The sequence below is a fragment of the Salvia hispanica genome, chromosome 6 (assembly GCF_029641045.1).
Source record: "Salvia hispanica isolate PSC_SH4W2 chromosome 6, Shi_PSC_v1, whole genome shotgun sequence".
NCBI classification, from domain to species: Eukaryota; Viridiplantae; Streptophyta; class Magnoliopsida; order Lamiales; family Lamiaceae; genus Salvia; species Salvia hispanica.
This window is the reverse complement of record NC_142697.1, coordinates 15,069,818-15,084,239: the sequence shown is the minus strand read 5'-3', so window position 1 is coordinate 15,084,239 and position 14,422 is coordinate 15,069,818. Positions and strand designations below refer to the sequence as shown.

General features: G+C 35.3%; 2 protein-coding genes across 2 annotated transcripts; one reads left to right on the top strand and one right to left on the bottom strand.

Annotated features, from left to right (window-relative positions):
• The first annotated feature begins 3,919 nt into the window (after positions 1 to 3,919).
• LOC148923266 (uncharacterized) lies at positions 3,920 to 4,384 on the top strand. The gene has a single exon (XM_089061446.1). The coding sequence runs from the start codon at positions 3,920 to 3,922 to the stop codon at positions 4,382 to 4,384; it is 465 nt and encodes a 154-aa protein (XP_088917572.1).
• A 3,168-nt stretch (positions 4,385 to 7,552) lies between these two features.
• Positions 7,553 to 11,340, bottom strand: LOC125204911 (uncharacterized). Its single transcript, XM_048103683.2, has 9 exons — positions 11,115 to 11,340; positions 10,276 to 10,540; positions 9,801 to 9,902; positions 9,595 to 9,677; positions 9,385 to 9,501; positions 9,153 to 9,255; positions 8,454 to 9,078; positions 7,908 to 8,089; positions 7,553 to 7,789 (listed from the first exon to the last, which is right to left on the bottom strand). The coding sequence occupies exons 1-9, from the start codon at positions 11,252 to 11,254 to the stop codon at positions 7,697 to 7,699; spliced, it is 1,710 nt and encodes a 569-aa protein (XP_047959640.1). The 5' UTR covers positions 11,255 to 11,340; the 3' UTR covers positions 7,553 to 7,696.
• Positions 11,341 to 14,422: the final 3,082 nt, after the last annotated feature.

Below are 14,422 nucleotides of genomic sequence, written 5' to 3'. Positions count from 1 at the left end.
TGAAAAAAACAAGATAATCATACGATTATATTTCAACAGAGAGAAAGAAAAATGCATGCATGCAAAAAGAAATTCAATGCTGTATTAAAATTAGAAGCTTGATTATAAACTCCGTGATTCTTGATTCCAATAGTTGTTGAACTAGACTAGTCACATGCTCTACACAAATACAGAAATACTATTATTCGGCTTTAAATTGGAACAGAATAATCTTTTCAGATTTTTTTACCTTTCTAGGGAAATTCAAAAAATCTTTACTAATTATTTTTTTGCCACATTTATCATATATTCATGTAGTGATAAAATGAAAACTTATATATTGTACAAACTCAAAACTCTTCAACACAGCTTCAATACAATATCAACACAGTGTAAAATTTTAAGATTTTAATGTCAACACAGTATCAACACAGCATCAATCATTAACTACCGTTGAAATTCTGTTGACATTTTCATGTTGATGCTTTTTTGTGATCTGTTGACATTTTTCAATGGTCCAAATCATAGTTTTGAGTTTGTACAATATTTAGAGTTTTCATGTGATCACATCCATATTCATGTATGCATAAGATATCTCATCTGATGGATTCCTGGAAAACCTTCAAGAAGAAACATTTCATATTTGCTTCTAAATCACAAAATGTCCAGTTGTCACTTATTACAAAAGTCACTTGGTCAAACTGATTCAAAATACTCGTTATGGCCAGTTAACTCCATATAATTTGTTGTCATTGAATGCGCATATGAATAACCCATACATGTTTCTCACTGTAATTGTGCCTAGTCCAATAATCCAACATAGAAATTTGGTGCATAGTACAAGACCAGACTTTATAAGCACACCACGGTGCTCGAAAATGGTGAACACAACGTGTGCTCGTAGGTGTTGATATTCTGAGCACATTCTCGTGCTCTTAAATTTCGAAAAACACATTGACGTGCTCACAATTGGCTTGCACTTGAAAAATACTCACAAATAGATTTGACAAGACTAGTAAAAAGCATTCTTGGTCCTGGTCCTCGGAAAGTGCTTGGAAGGTGCCATATTCTAAGCACATATTCTTTTTTCCGATGAAGTTTTGCTAGTTCGCTGAATAATTTTTTTTTTTTTTTGTGTTATATGTAGTATTCTCTCTGTCTCATGCTACTTGCACATTTCATTTTCGGAGCGTCCCAAACTATTTGCACTATTTCTATTTTAAATAAAAAATTATGGCATTTAATTAAGATATTAGAGTTAGTTCTGTGTCCCTTATTAAGTGTTGTCTTATTACATTTAAAATTCTAATTTAATTACACTAATTACTCATGTTCAAATTTACGCTGTCAAAGTGAAAAGTGCAAGTAGTATGGAGCGGAGGGAGTAGTAAATTGATAAATTAAAGGAAATGGAAAAGAAAAGCTAAGACTACGTTTATCGGTGAGGTGGTCGACCGCCACCTCAGCCCATATTTAAAAAAAATGGAATAAAAGGCCTCTCTCCCAACCGACCGCTGTCTCTCCCAACCCAAACACCAACCAGGCGGTCTCCCTTCCATCATCCAATGAGATTATGCCAAATGGCACAATCTCATTGGTTGATATATTTTTTTAAAAAAATTTATATATCTTTAATATATTATATTAAAAAATTATAAAAATTATATAAAATTCATAATTTTTCTTCCTCTATAAATAGAGACCACATTTGCTATAGTTTTGCAACAAAAAAAAATCATATATTCTCCCCCTATAATCCTCCTTGTTTGATACAATTTCATATTCTTTTTGTTTCCTTTGTTGTTAACTATGGAGGATGATGAGGTGCCGAGTTCGAGCCCTCTTGACCTCAGTTGTAATTTCCTCCTTTCTTAGGAGTTTATATATAATATCCTCCTTCATATAGGAGTTAATTTTTATTAAAAAAAAAAAAAAACTATGGAGGATGATGAGATATTCTCCGATTCCCTAAATTTCAATCCTTCCCAAAACATCAATCCTTCTCAAAATTTCGATCCTTCCCAAGATTATTTCCCTAGCTTTGATGATTTTCCGAATTCTAATCAATTTCAAAGCTCAGTTCAAAACCAATCGTCAAGCAAAGACAAATCAAAAACCAACACGAGTGCTTCAAACACTCCACATGGTTGGAATGAGCAAGAAGACATGGCATTAATGTATGCTTGGTATTTCTTCAGCACAAATGCAATTGGTGTCACTAACCGAACTAGTTTCCATCTGTGGCAGAATGTTACTGATCTGTATGAGCAAACAAGAAAAGAAAATCCAACAATGGGTCAACCAAGAAGTACGGAGTCATTGAGACAACGCTACAAACGAATCAATGCAAATGTCTCAAAGTGGATTGGTGCATACAAACATGCGAATGATCGAGCTACGAGTGGCCAGTCTAAAGAGGATATTGAGAAAACCGCTCAACAACTGTATGGTAAGAACAAGTTTACTCACCATAAGGTTTTTGAGGAGGTGATGAGATACAATCCCAAGTGGAAATTGAAATTGAATAGCACTGGTTCAACGCGTTTCCAGCCAGATGAAGATAGTCTTGAAGAAAGTCGTGGGAGCTCAAAAAGGTTGAGGACTAGTGAGGATGGAGGACCTCAAATCGACTCCACTCCTGAGAGTCGTTCTTCTACATTGTAACGTCCTATTGGGAGAGATCAGGCTAAAGTTAAGGCTAAAAGAAAAGGCAAAGAAGTTGCAACACCATCATATACAATTCCTAATTATTTCACTGCAGCACTGCGTGAAATGAGAGTCACACGTGAAAGGGAATGTGATATTCAAGAACGGAAAATCAAGGCAGCTATCCTTACTCCGTTGATGGCTAGGAGGGACTTAACTCCAGAAGAAGAAGATCTGAACGCGCTCTAATAGCATATTGTTTGGGAAGTGATCGTAGTTTATCTGTTTTCAATGTATGTTTCTTAGTATGTAACTTTCAACTTCTGTTGTTTAGTATGTAATTTCAATTTCTGTTGCTTAGCATGTAACTTTTATTTTCTGTTGCTTAGTATGTAATCTCCAATTTCCGTTGCTTAGTATGTAACCTTTAATTTCTGTTGCTTATGTAATTTCCAGTTTATGTGATCACAAATAATGGAAGTATGTCTACATGACAAGTCATTTTCTACTCACAAGTGATGGTAGAATCCAATAGAAACCCATCTGATCATGAAAATCAAAGTATGACTACATGACAAGTCATTCTCTATCACAAGTGGTGGTGGAATCCAATAGAAATCCATGTGATCAAGAATAATGGAGTATGCCTACATGACAAGTCATTTTCCACTCACAAGTGGTGGTGGAATCCAATAGAAACTCATGTGATCACGAAAATCAAAGTCTGACTACATGACAAGTCATTCTCCATCACAAGTGGTGGTGGAATCCAATAGAAACTCATGTGATCAAGAATAATGGAGTATGCCTAAATGACAAGTCATTTTCCACTCACAAGTGGTGGTGGAATCCAATAGAAACCCATGTGATCACGAAAATCAAAGTATGACTACATGATAAGACATTCTCCATCACAAGTGGTGGTGGAATCCAATAGAAACCCATGTGATCAAGAATAATGGAAGTGCCTACATGACAAGTCATTTTCCACTCACAAGTGGTGGTGGAATCCAATAGAAACTCATGTGATCACGAAAATCAAAGTATGACTACATTTACAAGTCATTTTTTTAACAAGTGGTAGTAGAATCCAAGGAAAACCCATGTGCTCATAAATGATAGTAGTGGAAGCCAATACTCAACAAATAACTTCTATATATTTACCTATATGCTTCACGAAAATTACACACAAATCCTCTCACAATTATTGAGCCAACTATCCCTAAAAAATGTCATCAAGTTTTAATTTTGAAGCTTCCAATCTTCTTGAAGACAATGAATGGGAAGAAAATAAATGTTGAAAAATCAGCAACTCGATCAACTAATCGAGGATATAGCTATTTGGCCAACAACTCTGTCTTCACAACCTACAACCCACACAGTTAGAGCTAGAAGGAGATACATTGAAAGGAAACGTGAGAATGGTCATGATATTATTTTCGAGCAGTATTTTGCTGAAGATCCAATCTATCCTCCAGATTTTTTCCGAACAAGGTATCGCATGCGAAAACCTTTGTTCGAAAAAATAATGAACAAGCTCGTCGAGACCGACAACCTTTTTGTGCAAAAGCGTGATGCTACTGGTCGGCTTGGTATGTCTGCCATTCAGAAATGTACAACAGCGATGAGGGTGTTGGCCTACGGGACGGGGGCCGACTTGCACGATGAATATTTGAGAATGAGCGCACAACTCATTCGCAAATCTCTCATCAAGTTCGTTGAAGGTGCAATTTCTAACTTCGGCGATGAGTACTTGTGAAAGCCCACCGAAGAAGACTTGGCAAGACTTCTGCATATTGGAGAACAACGTGGGTTTCCAGGCATGTTGGGTAGTATTGACTGCATGCACTGGGAATGGAAAAATTGTCCCACTTCATGGGCTGGACAATATGCCGGAAGAAGCGGGAGTCCGACAATCATCTTGGAAGCAGTAGCATCTCATGATCTGTGGATCTGGCATGCTTTTTTTGGAACTCCAGGTTCGAGAAATGATATTAATGTGCTTGATTAATTTCCTGTTTTTGATGATATTTTGGAAGGTCGAGCACCGAAGGTCAATTACATAGTAAATGGCCACGAAAAAAATATGGGGTATTATCTTACTGATGGCATATATCCTCAATGGGCGGCATTTGTCAAATCTATTCCAGGTCCACAAACGATGAAGCACAAGTTGTTTGCTCGACATCAAGAGTCCGCGCGAAAAGATGTTGAGCGAGCTTTTGGTGTTTTGCAAGCTCGTTTTGCTTTTATCAAATGCCCATGTCTTATTTGGGATCGTGATATTATGGGGAAAATAATGATTGCTTGCATAATCTTGCACAATATGATAGTGGAAGATGAAAGAAGCACATATTCGAACTATTATGATCCAGCCGAAATTTATTCAAGATCGACTTGGACAAAGTAGTCGTGAGAATGAAGGTGGAGATGCGAATAATGATTTCATATATTCTACGAATAGGATCACGAGTCTAGCTTCTTACATGAAAAATAAAGCCCAACTTCAAAACAGAGAAGCTCACAAAGCTCTGCTAAACGATTTGGTTTAGCATATATCGGCGAAATTCGGCAATTCCAATTGAATGTCTAGTTTTCATCTTATGTATGAGTACCAATTATACATTTTCAATTTCGTATTTCAATTATTGTAATTTATGTTTTTTTTAAGTCTGTCTCTATAGTTTTTAGTTTGTCATTTATTGTGTTTTTTTATAAATTTTATTATGCAATAATAAATATTCATGTAATAATATTATTATTTAAAAAATGATATAAAAATAAATGTATAATAGTGTGATTGGGTGGTCATTGATAAACCATGAAAATAGATGTAGTTGGGTTGGATGAATATTGATGATGTGGAAAATGATGTGGAAGAGATAGAAATGAATTAAATATTAAAAAAGTGAATGGTTGAGTTGGATTGGATGGTTGCTGATAAACATGGTCTAATGGAATTTCCTTTGGTGTTCTACAACTTAGACTCGAGGAAAACAATCAACGCCGGGGGCAATCAAACTAAATTGATTAGTCTTATATTCAAATGAAAAAAAGTTTACACATTGACCTAAAATGATACCCATATCTCCATGAAATCCAAAATCTTCTTTAATTTCATCACATTGGGACTCAGTTAGCTTAAATTAGTCATTAAGCTTTATTAGGATAGTGAACTTCTTTGTCCTTATATTTTTAAAAAAAATCAATAATAGTTCTCCATATAATGTATTTTTCTTTGATAGAGTTAAATTGCATTTGATCGTGAGGGGCTGTCAACTTGTTGCGGCAAGTATTCACAAACTTAATAGTTACACAAATACGTATACTAGTTCAAATCGTAACGAACTCAACTCACTCCAATTGAATATGGGCGTTTCTCCTATGTAGAAAAATCGAGGACAAAAGTTTTTGAAGATCTAGAGACAGATGCACGTTACAATTTAAATAAAGAGGGCCAGGAAAATAACAACACTAAATCATTACAAACAAAATAAATTTAAGATTCGGACGAATCACCCAACATTGTCCATGTTTCACAATCTTCCTCAATTTCTTCCTTTTAAATACACACGAATTTCAATCTCCAACCATCATGCACCCTACAACTTAACTAATTTAATTTTGATCAATGGCTTCGATTGCTTCTACCACACAAGCTCCTCCACCCACGGCCGCCCTCAGCCACCTCGCCATTTCATGCGCCAGACCCGTATCCCGTTATTCAGCATCTCTCAAAGGGGCCCGGTGCTAAGACTGGCGCCAAAAATCAGCCGAACCCACGTAACAAAGTGGAGGGTTTTGAGCGCGGCAGCGCAGCCAGACACTCTGCAGGTGGTGCAGAGCACGATCGCGAAGCAGTTGTCGGTGGAGGAGTGCACAGTGACGCCACAGACCAAGTTTGCTGATCTGGGCGCAGACTCGTTGGACACTGTGGAGATTATGATGACGTTGGAGGAGAAGTTTGGGGTCTCCGTCGGAGAGAGTGGGGCCGAGAGCATCGCCACCGTGCAGGATGCCGCCGACTTGATCGAGAAAGTCAAGTCTGCCGCACCTTAATGCAATCACCACTGATTCTTTCATGGATTAAAGTTTAACATGATCGATATTAAGCAGTGCATCGCATTGGGGTAGATACTAGATTTTGCTTCGATTGCAAGGAATAACCATGCTTGGTATGATGGAATGGAATGAGGGTGGAATGGAATGGAGGTTGGAATGGAATGAAGATAGAAATGAAATATCAATTTTCTTGGATTTCCTCTGTATTTTCATTCATTCTCTCATTCATTCCATCACACCAAACAAATGAATAGAATGGAAGTAGGACTCACATTCCATTCCATCATACCAAGTAGCCCTAACAAGTGACATAGTATTAAATTTGAGAATAATTTCTTTTCCATTTTTCTTACTCTAATATAACCAGCGTGCACTTCAATGATTTTCAAAATTCTTATATTCGGCATATTAAAAACGTTGTTACTGCTGCAAATTTTTAACACAGAGAAAAGAATTCATAATACTTTAAACTTTCCTTAGGCATTTGGTCTTCTTGTTTATAATAATTCAATGGTGCAATGCAGTGGTGGACAATGTAATTGCAAGCTGTAAAGTGGAGTAGTTCCAACCATGCAAAATCAACACCAAACTATCCAAGAAAAATAGATAATGGATCCAACAAATAACCAAATAAACTACTGCGAAATCGGTGGCGGAAAAAAACGCGTGCGTGCAACTTTACTCGAATACAAAAAAGGTTTGACCCTTGCCCCTGTGATTCTGTCTCGACGAGACATTCCTTTTCAAAGATCTTTGCAATAATCTATTGATAATTTCTTTTGACTTGTGTGCTTTTAAGTTGGATAAAATTATTTGAGTTTAGTTTGAGAGGACAATTGCATTTTTCTTATTCTTTAGTACCACGTAAATCTCCCTCGAGCAGAGTTATGTAATTTGGTATTTATAACAAGTACAGCAGAACAATGTTTCATTTATAAATAGAGAGATGCATGTTACAATTTAAAGCTCTATATTACTAACAAGCAAAATAACTTGTCTGAGTCCATCACTAACCAGTCTTTCGAAAGAAGTGCTCAATCTGCAAGACTCCTTTTCCTCCTCTCAACTTGCTTTGTTTGCCACTTTGCTTGCATTTAGAATCCTGAACAACGATGAAATCGCCAAAATGATTTACTTGTGATGTGAGTTATGAAGACAGAAAAGTAAGCTGTATTTTCAGATTGACAAAACTGTGTAGTGAATAATGTTAAGACTCCCACCACTGATGGTTGATGAAGTGGTCTCATAACCTTGATTCGGCCACCTCTGCCATCAGCTCCAACTGCAATTAAATCGCCTGCTTTTGAATTTGATCCTTGGTTCTGACCTTTCTTGCACCATTTTCCCAAGTGCCAGTTGGTTCCATCAGGGCCGAGTAAGCCGCCAGTGAAGCAATGGTTATCTAGAAATTTGGCAGAGGTTGAAGAACTATCTCAACTCCGTATATAGGGACGTGACCAAAAAAATAACTATTTTCCAATACAGAAGAACTATCTCAACTCCGAATATATTAAAATTTTCAGCACAGTGATATAAATTTCAACACAATTTTGTGTTGATATGTAAATTTACATGTCAACACAATGGCACAAGTTTATCAACACATATTTTTGTAGATAAACTTACGTCTTTGTGTTGATAGAGTTCAGATAGTTCTTAGTTTTGTATTGGAAATCAGTTAGCATCATAACACGACCTTATATATATAATAAATCACACCCTATTGTAAGCAAGAACGGCCTAAGAATTTATAGATTTAAACTTACCAGGTTCAGAAACTGGATTCGATGAACTAGTCTCTTTTCCATTATGTACTGGGGTTTGAACAGGATTATTGGTGTCCCCAATGCATATCACCTCATCATCTATGTTAGATGGAACTTCCTCGGCCCGTTGTCTCTTTCTACTCTTTCTCAAAGACAAAGAGCGAGATACTTCAGCTTTGTTGTCAGAGTTTACCAATTCTACATCATTTTTGTCAGCATGAAAGTATTGGACTGGTCTTGGATCATGGCATTCTTCAACAATTATGTTGTCATCAGCACAAGGTGCTGAAGTTTTGTACGAGGATGCTTGCATGAAAGTAGAGGAGCATAGTTTATCCTTAACTTCATTTGTTGAGATAGGGACTGTAACCTGTTCATTACGGTCATGAGCAAACCCAGGTAACTTATCGTTGATTGTGCATTTTTCAGCCACATGCTTGGGGAATTCTTCTTCCTCCAAAACAAATGATATATCCGGGATATCATCTAAACCAGCCTGATTTGTAGGTCTCTTCATTTGATTATCATGTGAATTGCGCTTCAGTTTAATATTTTGATCTTTTAGCACTCTCAGAGCATCATTCTCCTTCATTTCAACAGCAGTTGCAAGTTCTCGGACCCTCAACTAAATAATAGTACTGAGTATTAGTTTATTCTAAACATGAATTTACAAGTTCATTTGTATGGATCATGACTTACTTTCAGCTTCTTAATCTTTTTATTAGCATTCTCAAGTTCTTCACAGCACCGAGCCTCTCGTCTTCCTAAATCATTGCACTTGGCCAACAGTTCCTTGTAACTCCTGCATGGAGATATCAGATGCTGATCAGTTGTGAGAACCAAAAAGATGATAAAGATCACAGAAACCACTTGCAAAAAGCTCCAAATCTGTAAGATAAAGGGCATTGCTCCAAATATAAATACTCTTTACTTTTTATGAGCGTTCAAAGATTTTATCAGAAGATAATTTCCTTCTCTGCTGCCACCGTCATTTCCTAATGAAGCAAGTTTCATGGCATCATCTTCTTTCAAGTCCATATCATAGGCCCTGTATAAAAATGACGAAAAGATTCAGTGAGCAACAAAAGGTTTTATTGTAATGAAACATGAATGTTGTGAATGTAACACTAGCTTTTCATACAGTCTAAATGTTGCAAGTTCCCTTGCCAAAGCCATATTCCTCTCTTTAAATCTCATGCACTCCATAGTTGATTTGTCAAGCTCCTGCAAAATGATGCACTGGCTTAATGAATTCATGCTACACTTATAGTCCAGCATAATTTTAAATCATGGTCCAAGTTCCTAGACGCCCACAACATTTCAATGATGCACAAACATATTGCTTACCTCAGATTTCGCACGAAGCAACTGCTTAGCGGTTGCTGTCTGAAGTACAGCTTCATGTTTCAGAGCCACCTCAATTTTCAGTTGCTCACTGCACATGAGGAGCTACAGAAAAGTAAACATTAAATGGTCAATAATTTCAATGTATATATCCTTGGCAGGATATTAGGGAGTCCACATTGCATTAAAACAACCACTCGCTGGGTGTCATTTTCTTGTCTTTATCCTGTTGTAAAATGGGGATTAAGTATTTCACATAAGTATATTCTGTTGTGTCTGAATTTCCAATTTTGCTAGAGTTGTTGCAAATGTAGAAAATGGTCAAAATCCAAGCTGCTAAACAAACCCTGATTCTATCATCACTCCATCTATTTAGTACTAGAAGAGATAAGCTAAGTGAGCAACAAACAAGCTATAGAATGACCACAACTCCAAGCTTGAGTAAGATTTCCTCAAAAAGAAAAGTTCAATGAATTACCTCATCTTTAACTTCCTGAAAGTCTTTCTGTTGCTTCTCCAAGGACGAAGAAAGGCCTGCAACTTTTCCCTCCAATCTATTGACCTCTCTCTGCAATTCCTCAGGATTTCCCTGGCAGTCGCGTGGCTTTTGAGAAGAACTATCAGTTGAATCACCAATCGACTGGAAATAAAGGCGCCCGACATTTGCTTTTGTGCAGGCTTGTTTGCATATAGGACAACTCCTCTTCTTCACATTGGGACAGTACTCAAACCATTGTTGTAAGCTATGATTTTCAGCAAATACAAAATGTCAGATTCACTACTATTTTAAATGAAGGATATAGTCCACATTTGCTGGAATTCCTTCATTAACCATCAATACAGCCCAACCCCCAACATTCACAGACATAATTCACGGCTCTCCTAATCAGGAAAAAGGAAGAGATTCTTCCAAAATTACAAGTGTGCGTTGAAACTAATACATCGAAAGCTACAAAATGAAAACGATCCAAGAAGCATATCACCATCAAAATGAGTTTTTAAGCTTCTACTTTTACACACACGCAAATGGCACTCTTTGCGCAAGTTCCTTGAATCAAAGAATAACATTCATCATTTCAAGTAAAATATCTTCATAACACACAAGGATAACTCCAAATACAGTGAACTAAGAACGCAAAAAAAGTTCGCAATCCATCGCATCCCCTATGTGACGGATGAAACTTTAGTCGCTTAAGCCCTCCCCAAATATCTCCACCAAAAACAATCGAAAAAATATCAGTTCCGTTTACTCCGACATCTCAAGAATCAAATTTGGAATCAATTAAAACACAAGTGTGGAATTCAAATGCAACTCACCAGAGCTCGTGAAAAACGTGGCCGCATACAGATATTGATTGAAGATCTTCTACTATGGGTTTCAGATCTTCGAAGCAGATTGAGCATATGGTTTTCACGAACGTATTGCTGTTGGAATCGTCATTGCTAGCCTGAACCATAGCGGCGGCATTCTCGCAACAATCCCTTCGATTCTCTTCGATTTATTACTTTGGACAAAGAATTTGAAATTTTGAGAAAATGGGAATTTGGCGCTGGAAAAGAATGGCTCGCGGAAAACATTTTCACAAATTTCGTTGATAAGATCAATGATGTTAGCCCAATTTAAGTTGGGCTCAATTGGAGCCTTTTAGATGACTAGAGTCTTTTGCTCATTTTAGTCCACGTTTTAAATCAATTAAAATTTCCTTCAAAATCATCGGAAACTTGTGATTTGTGACCGCCTAATATAAGTAAACTTTTATGATTCAAAATTAGAATTTAATTCCATCTACACTTTATAAGAATTTAATAAAATTTTAATTGGGTATAGTATTTGAAACGTCTCTATATATACCACCTTCCAACACGACGACAATAGCATGATGAGGTATTATAATAGTCAATAAGAGCATTTCCGGATGAAAAAACAAAAAAAAGCAAGGCTGTGATGGAGAATATTGGTCATGCATATTTATCCCCTATGTTATATTAATAATGCATGAAATAATGATAAAAAAAAATATTGGGATTGATTTGATTGAGGAACTCGAGAGTGCCCCTAAGAGTGGAGGAAGGTGGAAATTATCTACATGAGACTTGCATTATTTTTTAAAATCTCGTATTCAAAAGAAATGTCTTGATTTCGTTGAGATGATAGAAGCATTCAGATTGTCTTGGCTTAGAAGAAATTGGTTAATGTTTGGGGCCGAAATATAAATATCATTTGCTTGTAAATATATAATGTTTTAAATGTTTTGATTTTGTTTTTTAACTTTTAAATATTTATTTGTTTGATTTCAAAAATTCTTGGGATAAAATCCAGTCTAATATCACAAATTAAATCTAAGAGCGTACACAATGTTCTATGCATACCATGATTGACATGCTAAAATGATGAAGCACGACGTTAAGCACATTGGTGAAGTTAAATATTTAAAACTAGGGGGACAACCTACATATTAACATTTGGGGGATATTCTTCAGTGTGAGCATTGCCGAAAGCAACCATAGCACTGTCAGTAGGAGTTGTGCGAGAGAGAGTCAGATAGGTAATGAGAGATAACTAATTAGATACTGAGTAGTAAAAAAGACTAGAGATAATTGAATCGACATTGTCTAGAGTAGGGCTGGTTATTCGGTCGGTTCGGTTAATAACCGAATCGACTTGTCTGTTAACCGACTCCAAAATGCCTTCAAAAAACTAACTGGAACCGACCCGATCTTCGGTTCGGTTACTTGATTAACCGACTCGGTTAGAACCGGTCGGTTCTCGGTTATAACCGAACTAACCGAATTGATTTAACTTATTCAAATGTTTATTTTGCATGATTAAGGTTGTGATAGATAACTCAACCTACACCTAATCACATTATTAGTTTATCACCGAAAGTTGAATTAACTATTTCACGGCCATCCTTCAATGATCAATCATTCAATTCAATGATTCAATCTATAATATATAAAATTCTGAAATTTTCTCACTTGTTAATTGATTTTGTGTATTCTCAATTCTACGCATTTATGCATGATTGTAAAATCGAAAACGTCAAATTTTTTATCATATTTTTTTGCATTTTAGTCATAATCATTCAATTTCATCCTACACCATAATAAATTCAAATTAAAATAGACTTTTTTGACATTGCAAATTTGCAATATGAGACTTTGATAAAATTTAGAATTAAATTACAGATGATGATGATGATGATGATGATGATGATGATGATGATGATGATGATGATGATGATGATGATGATGATGATGATGATGATGATGATTATTATTATACTCCTATTTACAAGCAATACATATATGATATATTTTTTAGGCTCTTTAATAGACTTAAACTTTAAATGATTTAAAATTTGAAAACTTTTCTCTAATAATAAGTGAAAGGTTATCTTATTTTTAAAATAGTAATATTGCTTAAGCAATCGTTAACTTTGAGAGATCTTATTTTTAAAAATATATTTAGAAACTTTATTGAATTTGATATATTATAACTTTATAAGTATAAATAACTAATAGGTAACAAATTAAAATAAATTTTTTTGACATTGCAAATATGTAACATGAGACTTTGACAAAATTTGGAAGTAAATTACAGATTCTTCTATTGTGACAAAGTTTAAAAGTAAATTACAATTTCTGTTATTATTAATTAAAAATATAATTGAATTTAAAATTATTTATTGTTTTAACTTTTAACTTTTCAACTACTTTTATTATTGTTATTATTATTATTATTATTGTTATTATTATTATTATACTCCTATTTAAAAGTAATATATAAATTGTTTAGGCACTTTAAAAGACTTGAACTTTACATGTTCTATATTCTGTACTTTAAAAACTTGTCTCCAATAATAAGTGAAGGGTTATTCTATATTTAAAATTAAAATAGTAATTTTTAAGAACTTTATTGACTTTGAGATATAAATTTATAAGTATAATACTCTAATTGATAGTGACACAAATTAAAATGGACTTTTTTGACATTGATTTAGACAAAATTTAGATATAAATTACAATTTCTTCAATTGTGACAAAGTTTGAAGTAAATTATACTTTATTCTAGTATTAAATAAACATATAATTGAAATTAAAATTGAATTTAATTCGGTTATCGGTTATAACCGACCGGTTATCGGTTACCGGTCGGTTATAACCGATAACCGACATTTAGCAAAACTTAAAACCGGAACCGAACCGATAACCGTAAATGTCGGTTATCGGTTAACCGATAATCGACCGGTTTCGGTTCGGTTCTCGGTTAACCGATTAACCGAAAACCGTTTACCCACCCCTAGTCTAGAGTTTAGACAGTAGCAAGGCGAATAATAATATATCTTCTTTTAGAATAAAGAAAATAGTAGTACTTCATTTAGGACATCCATAATGGGACGGAGGATACGACGCCCTAAGCCCCGCCCTATGCACTGCCACATCAGTATTTTATCCCCCGCCCCTTCCATCTGCTATGGGGCGCCCTATAGCCCGCCCTAAGCCACGCTCTAAGCATTTTATCTATTATTTGAATATTTAAATACTTCAAAATTTGGAAAAAAAAAATTATTTTCACTAAAATTAAAACATTACACTACGAATGTGAAAAAACTACAAATTCT

Bases quoted from the DNA above. Each gene is read 5' to 3' on its own strand.
- LOC148923266 (XM_089061446.1), top strand. From the start codon at position 3,920: ATGTTGAAAAATCAGCAACTCGATCAACTAATCGAGGATATAGCTATT.
- LOC125204911 (XM_048103683.2), bottom strand. From the start codon at position 11,254: ATGGTTCAGGCTAGCAATGACGATTCCAACAGCAATACGTTCGTGAAA. The intron at 9,903-10,275 runs GTAATTCATTGA...ACTTTTCTGTAG, and splicing joins TTCAGGAAGTTAAAGATGAG to CTCCTCATGTGCAGTGAGCA. The intron at 9,678-9,800 runs GTAAGCAATATG...ATCATTTTGCAG, and splicing joins TGCTTCGTGCGAAATCTGAG to GAGCTTGACAAATCAACTAT.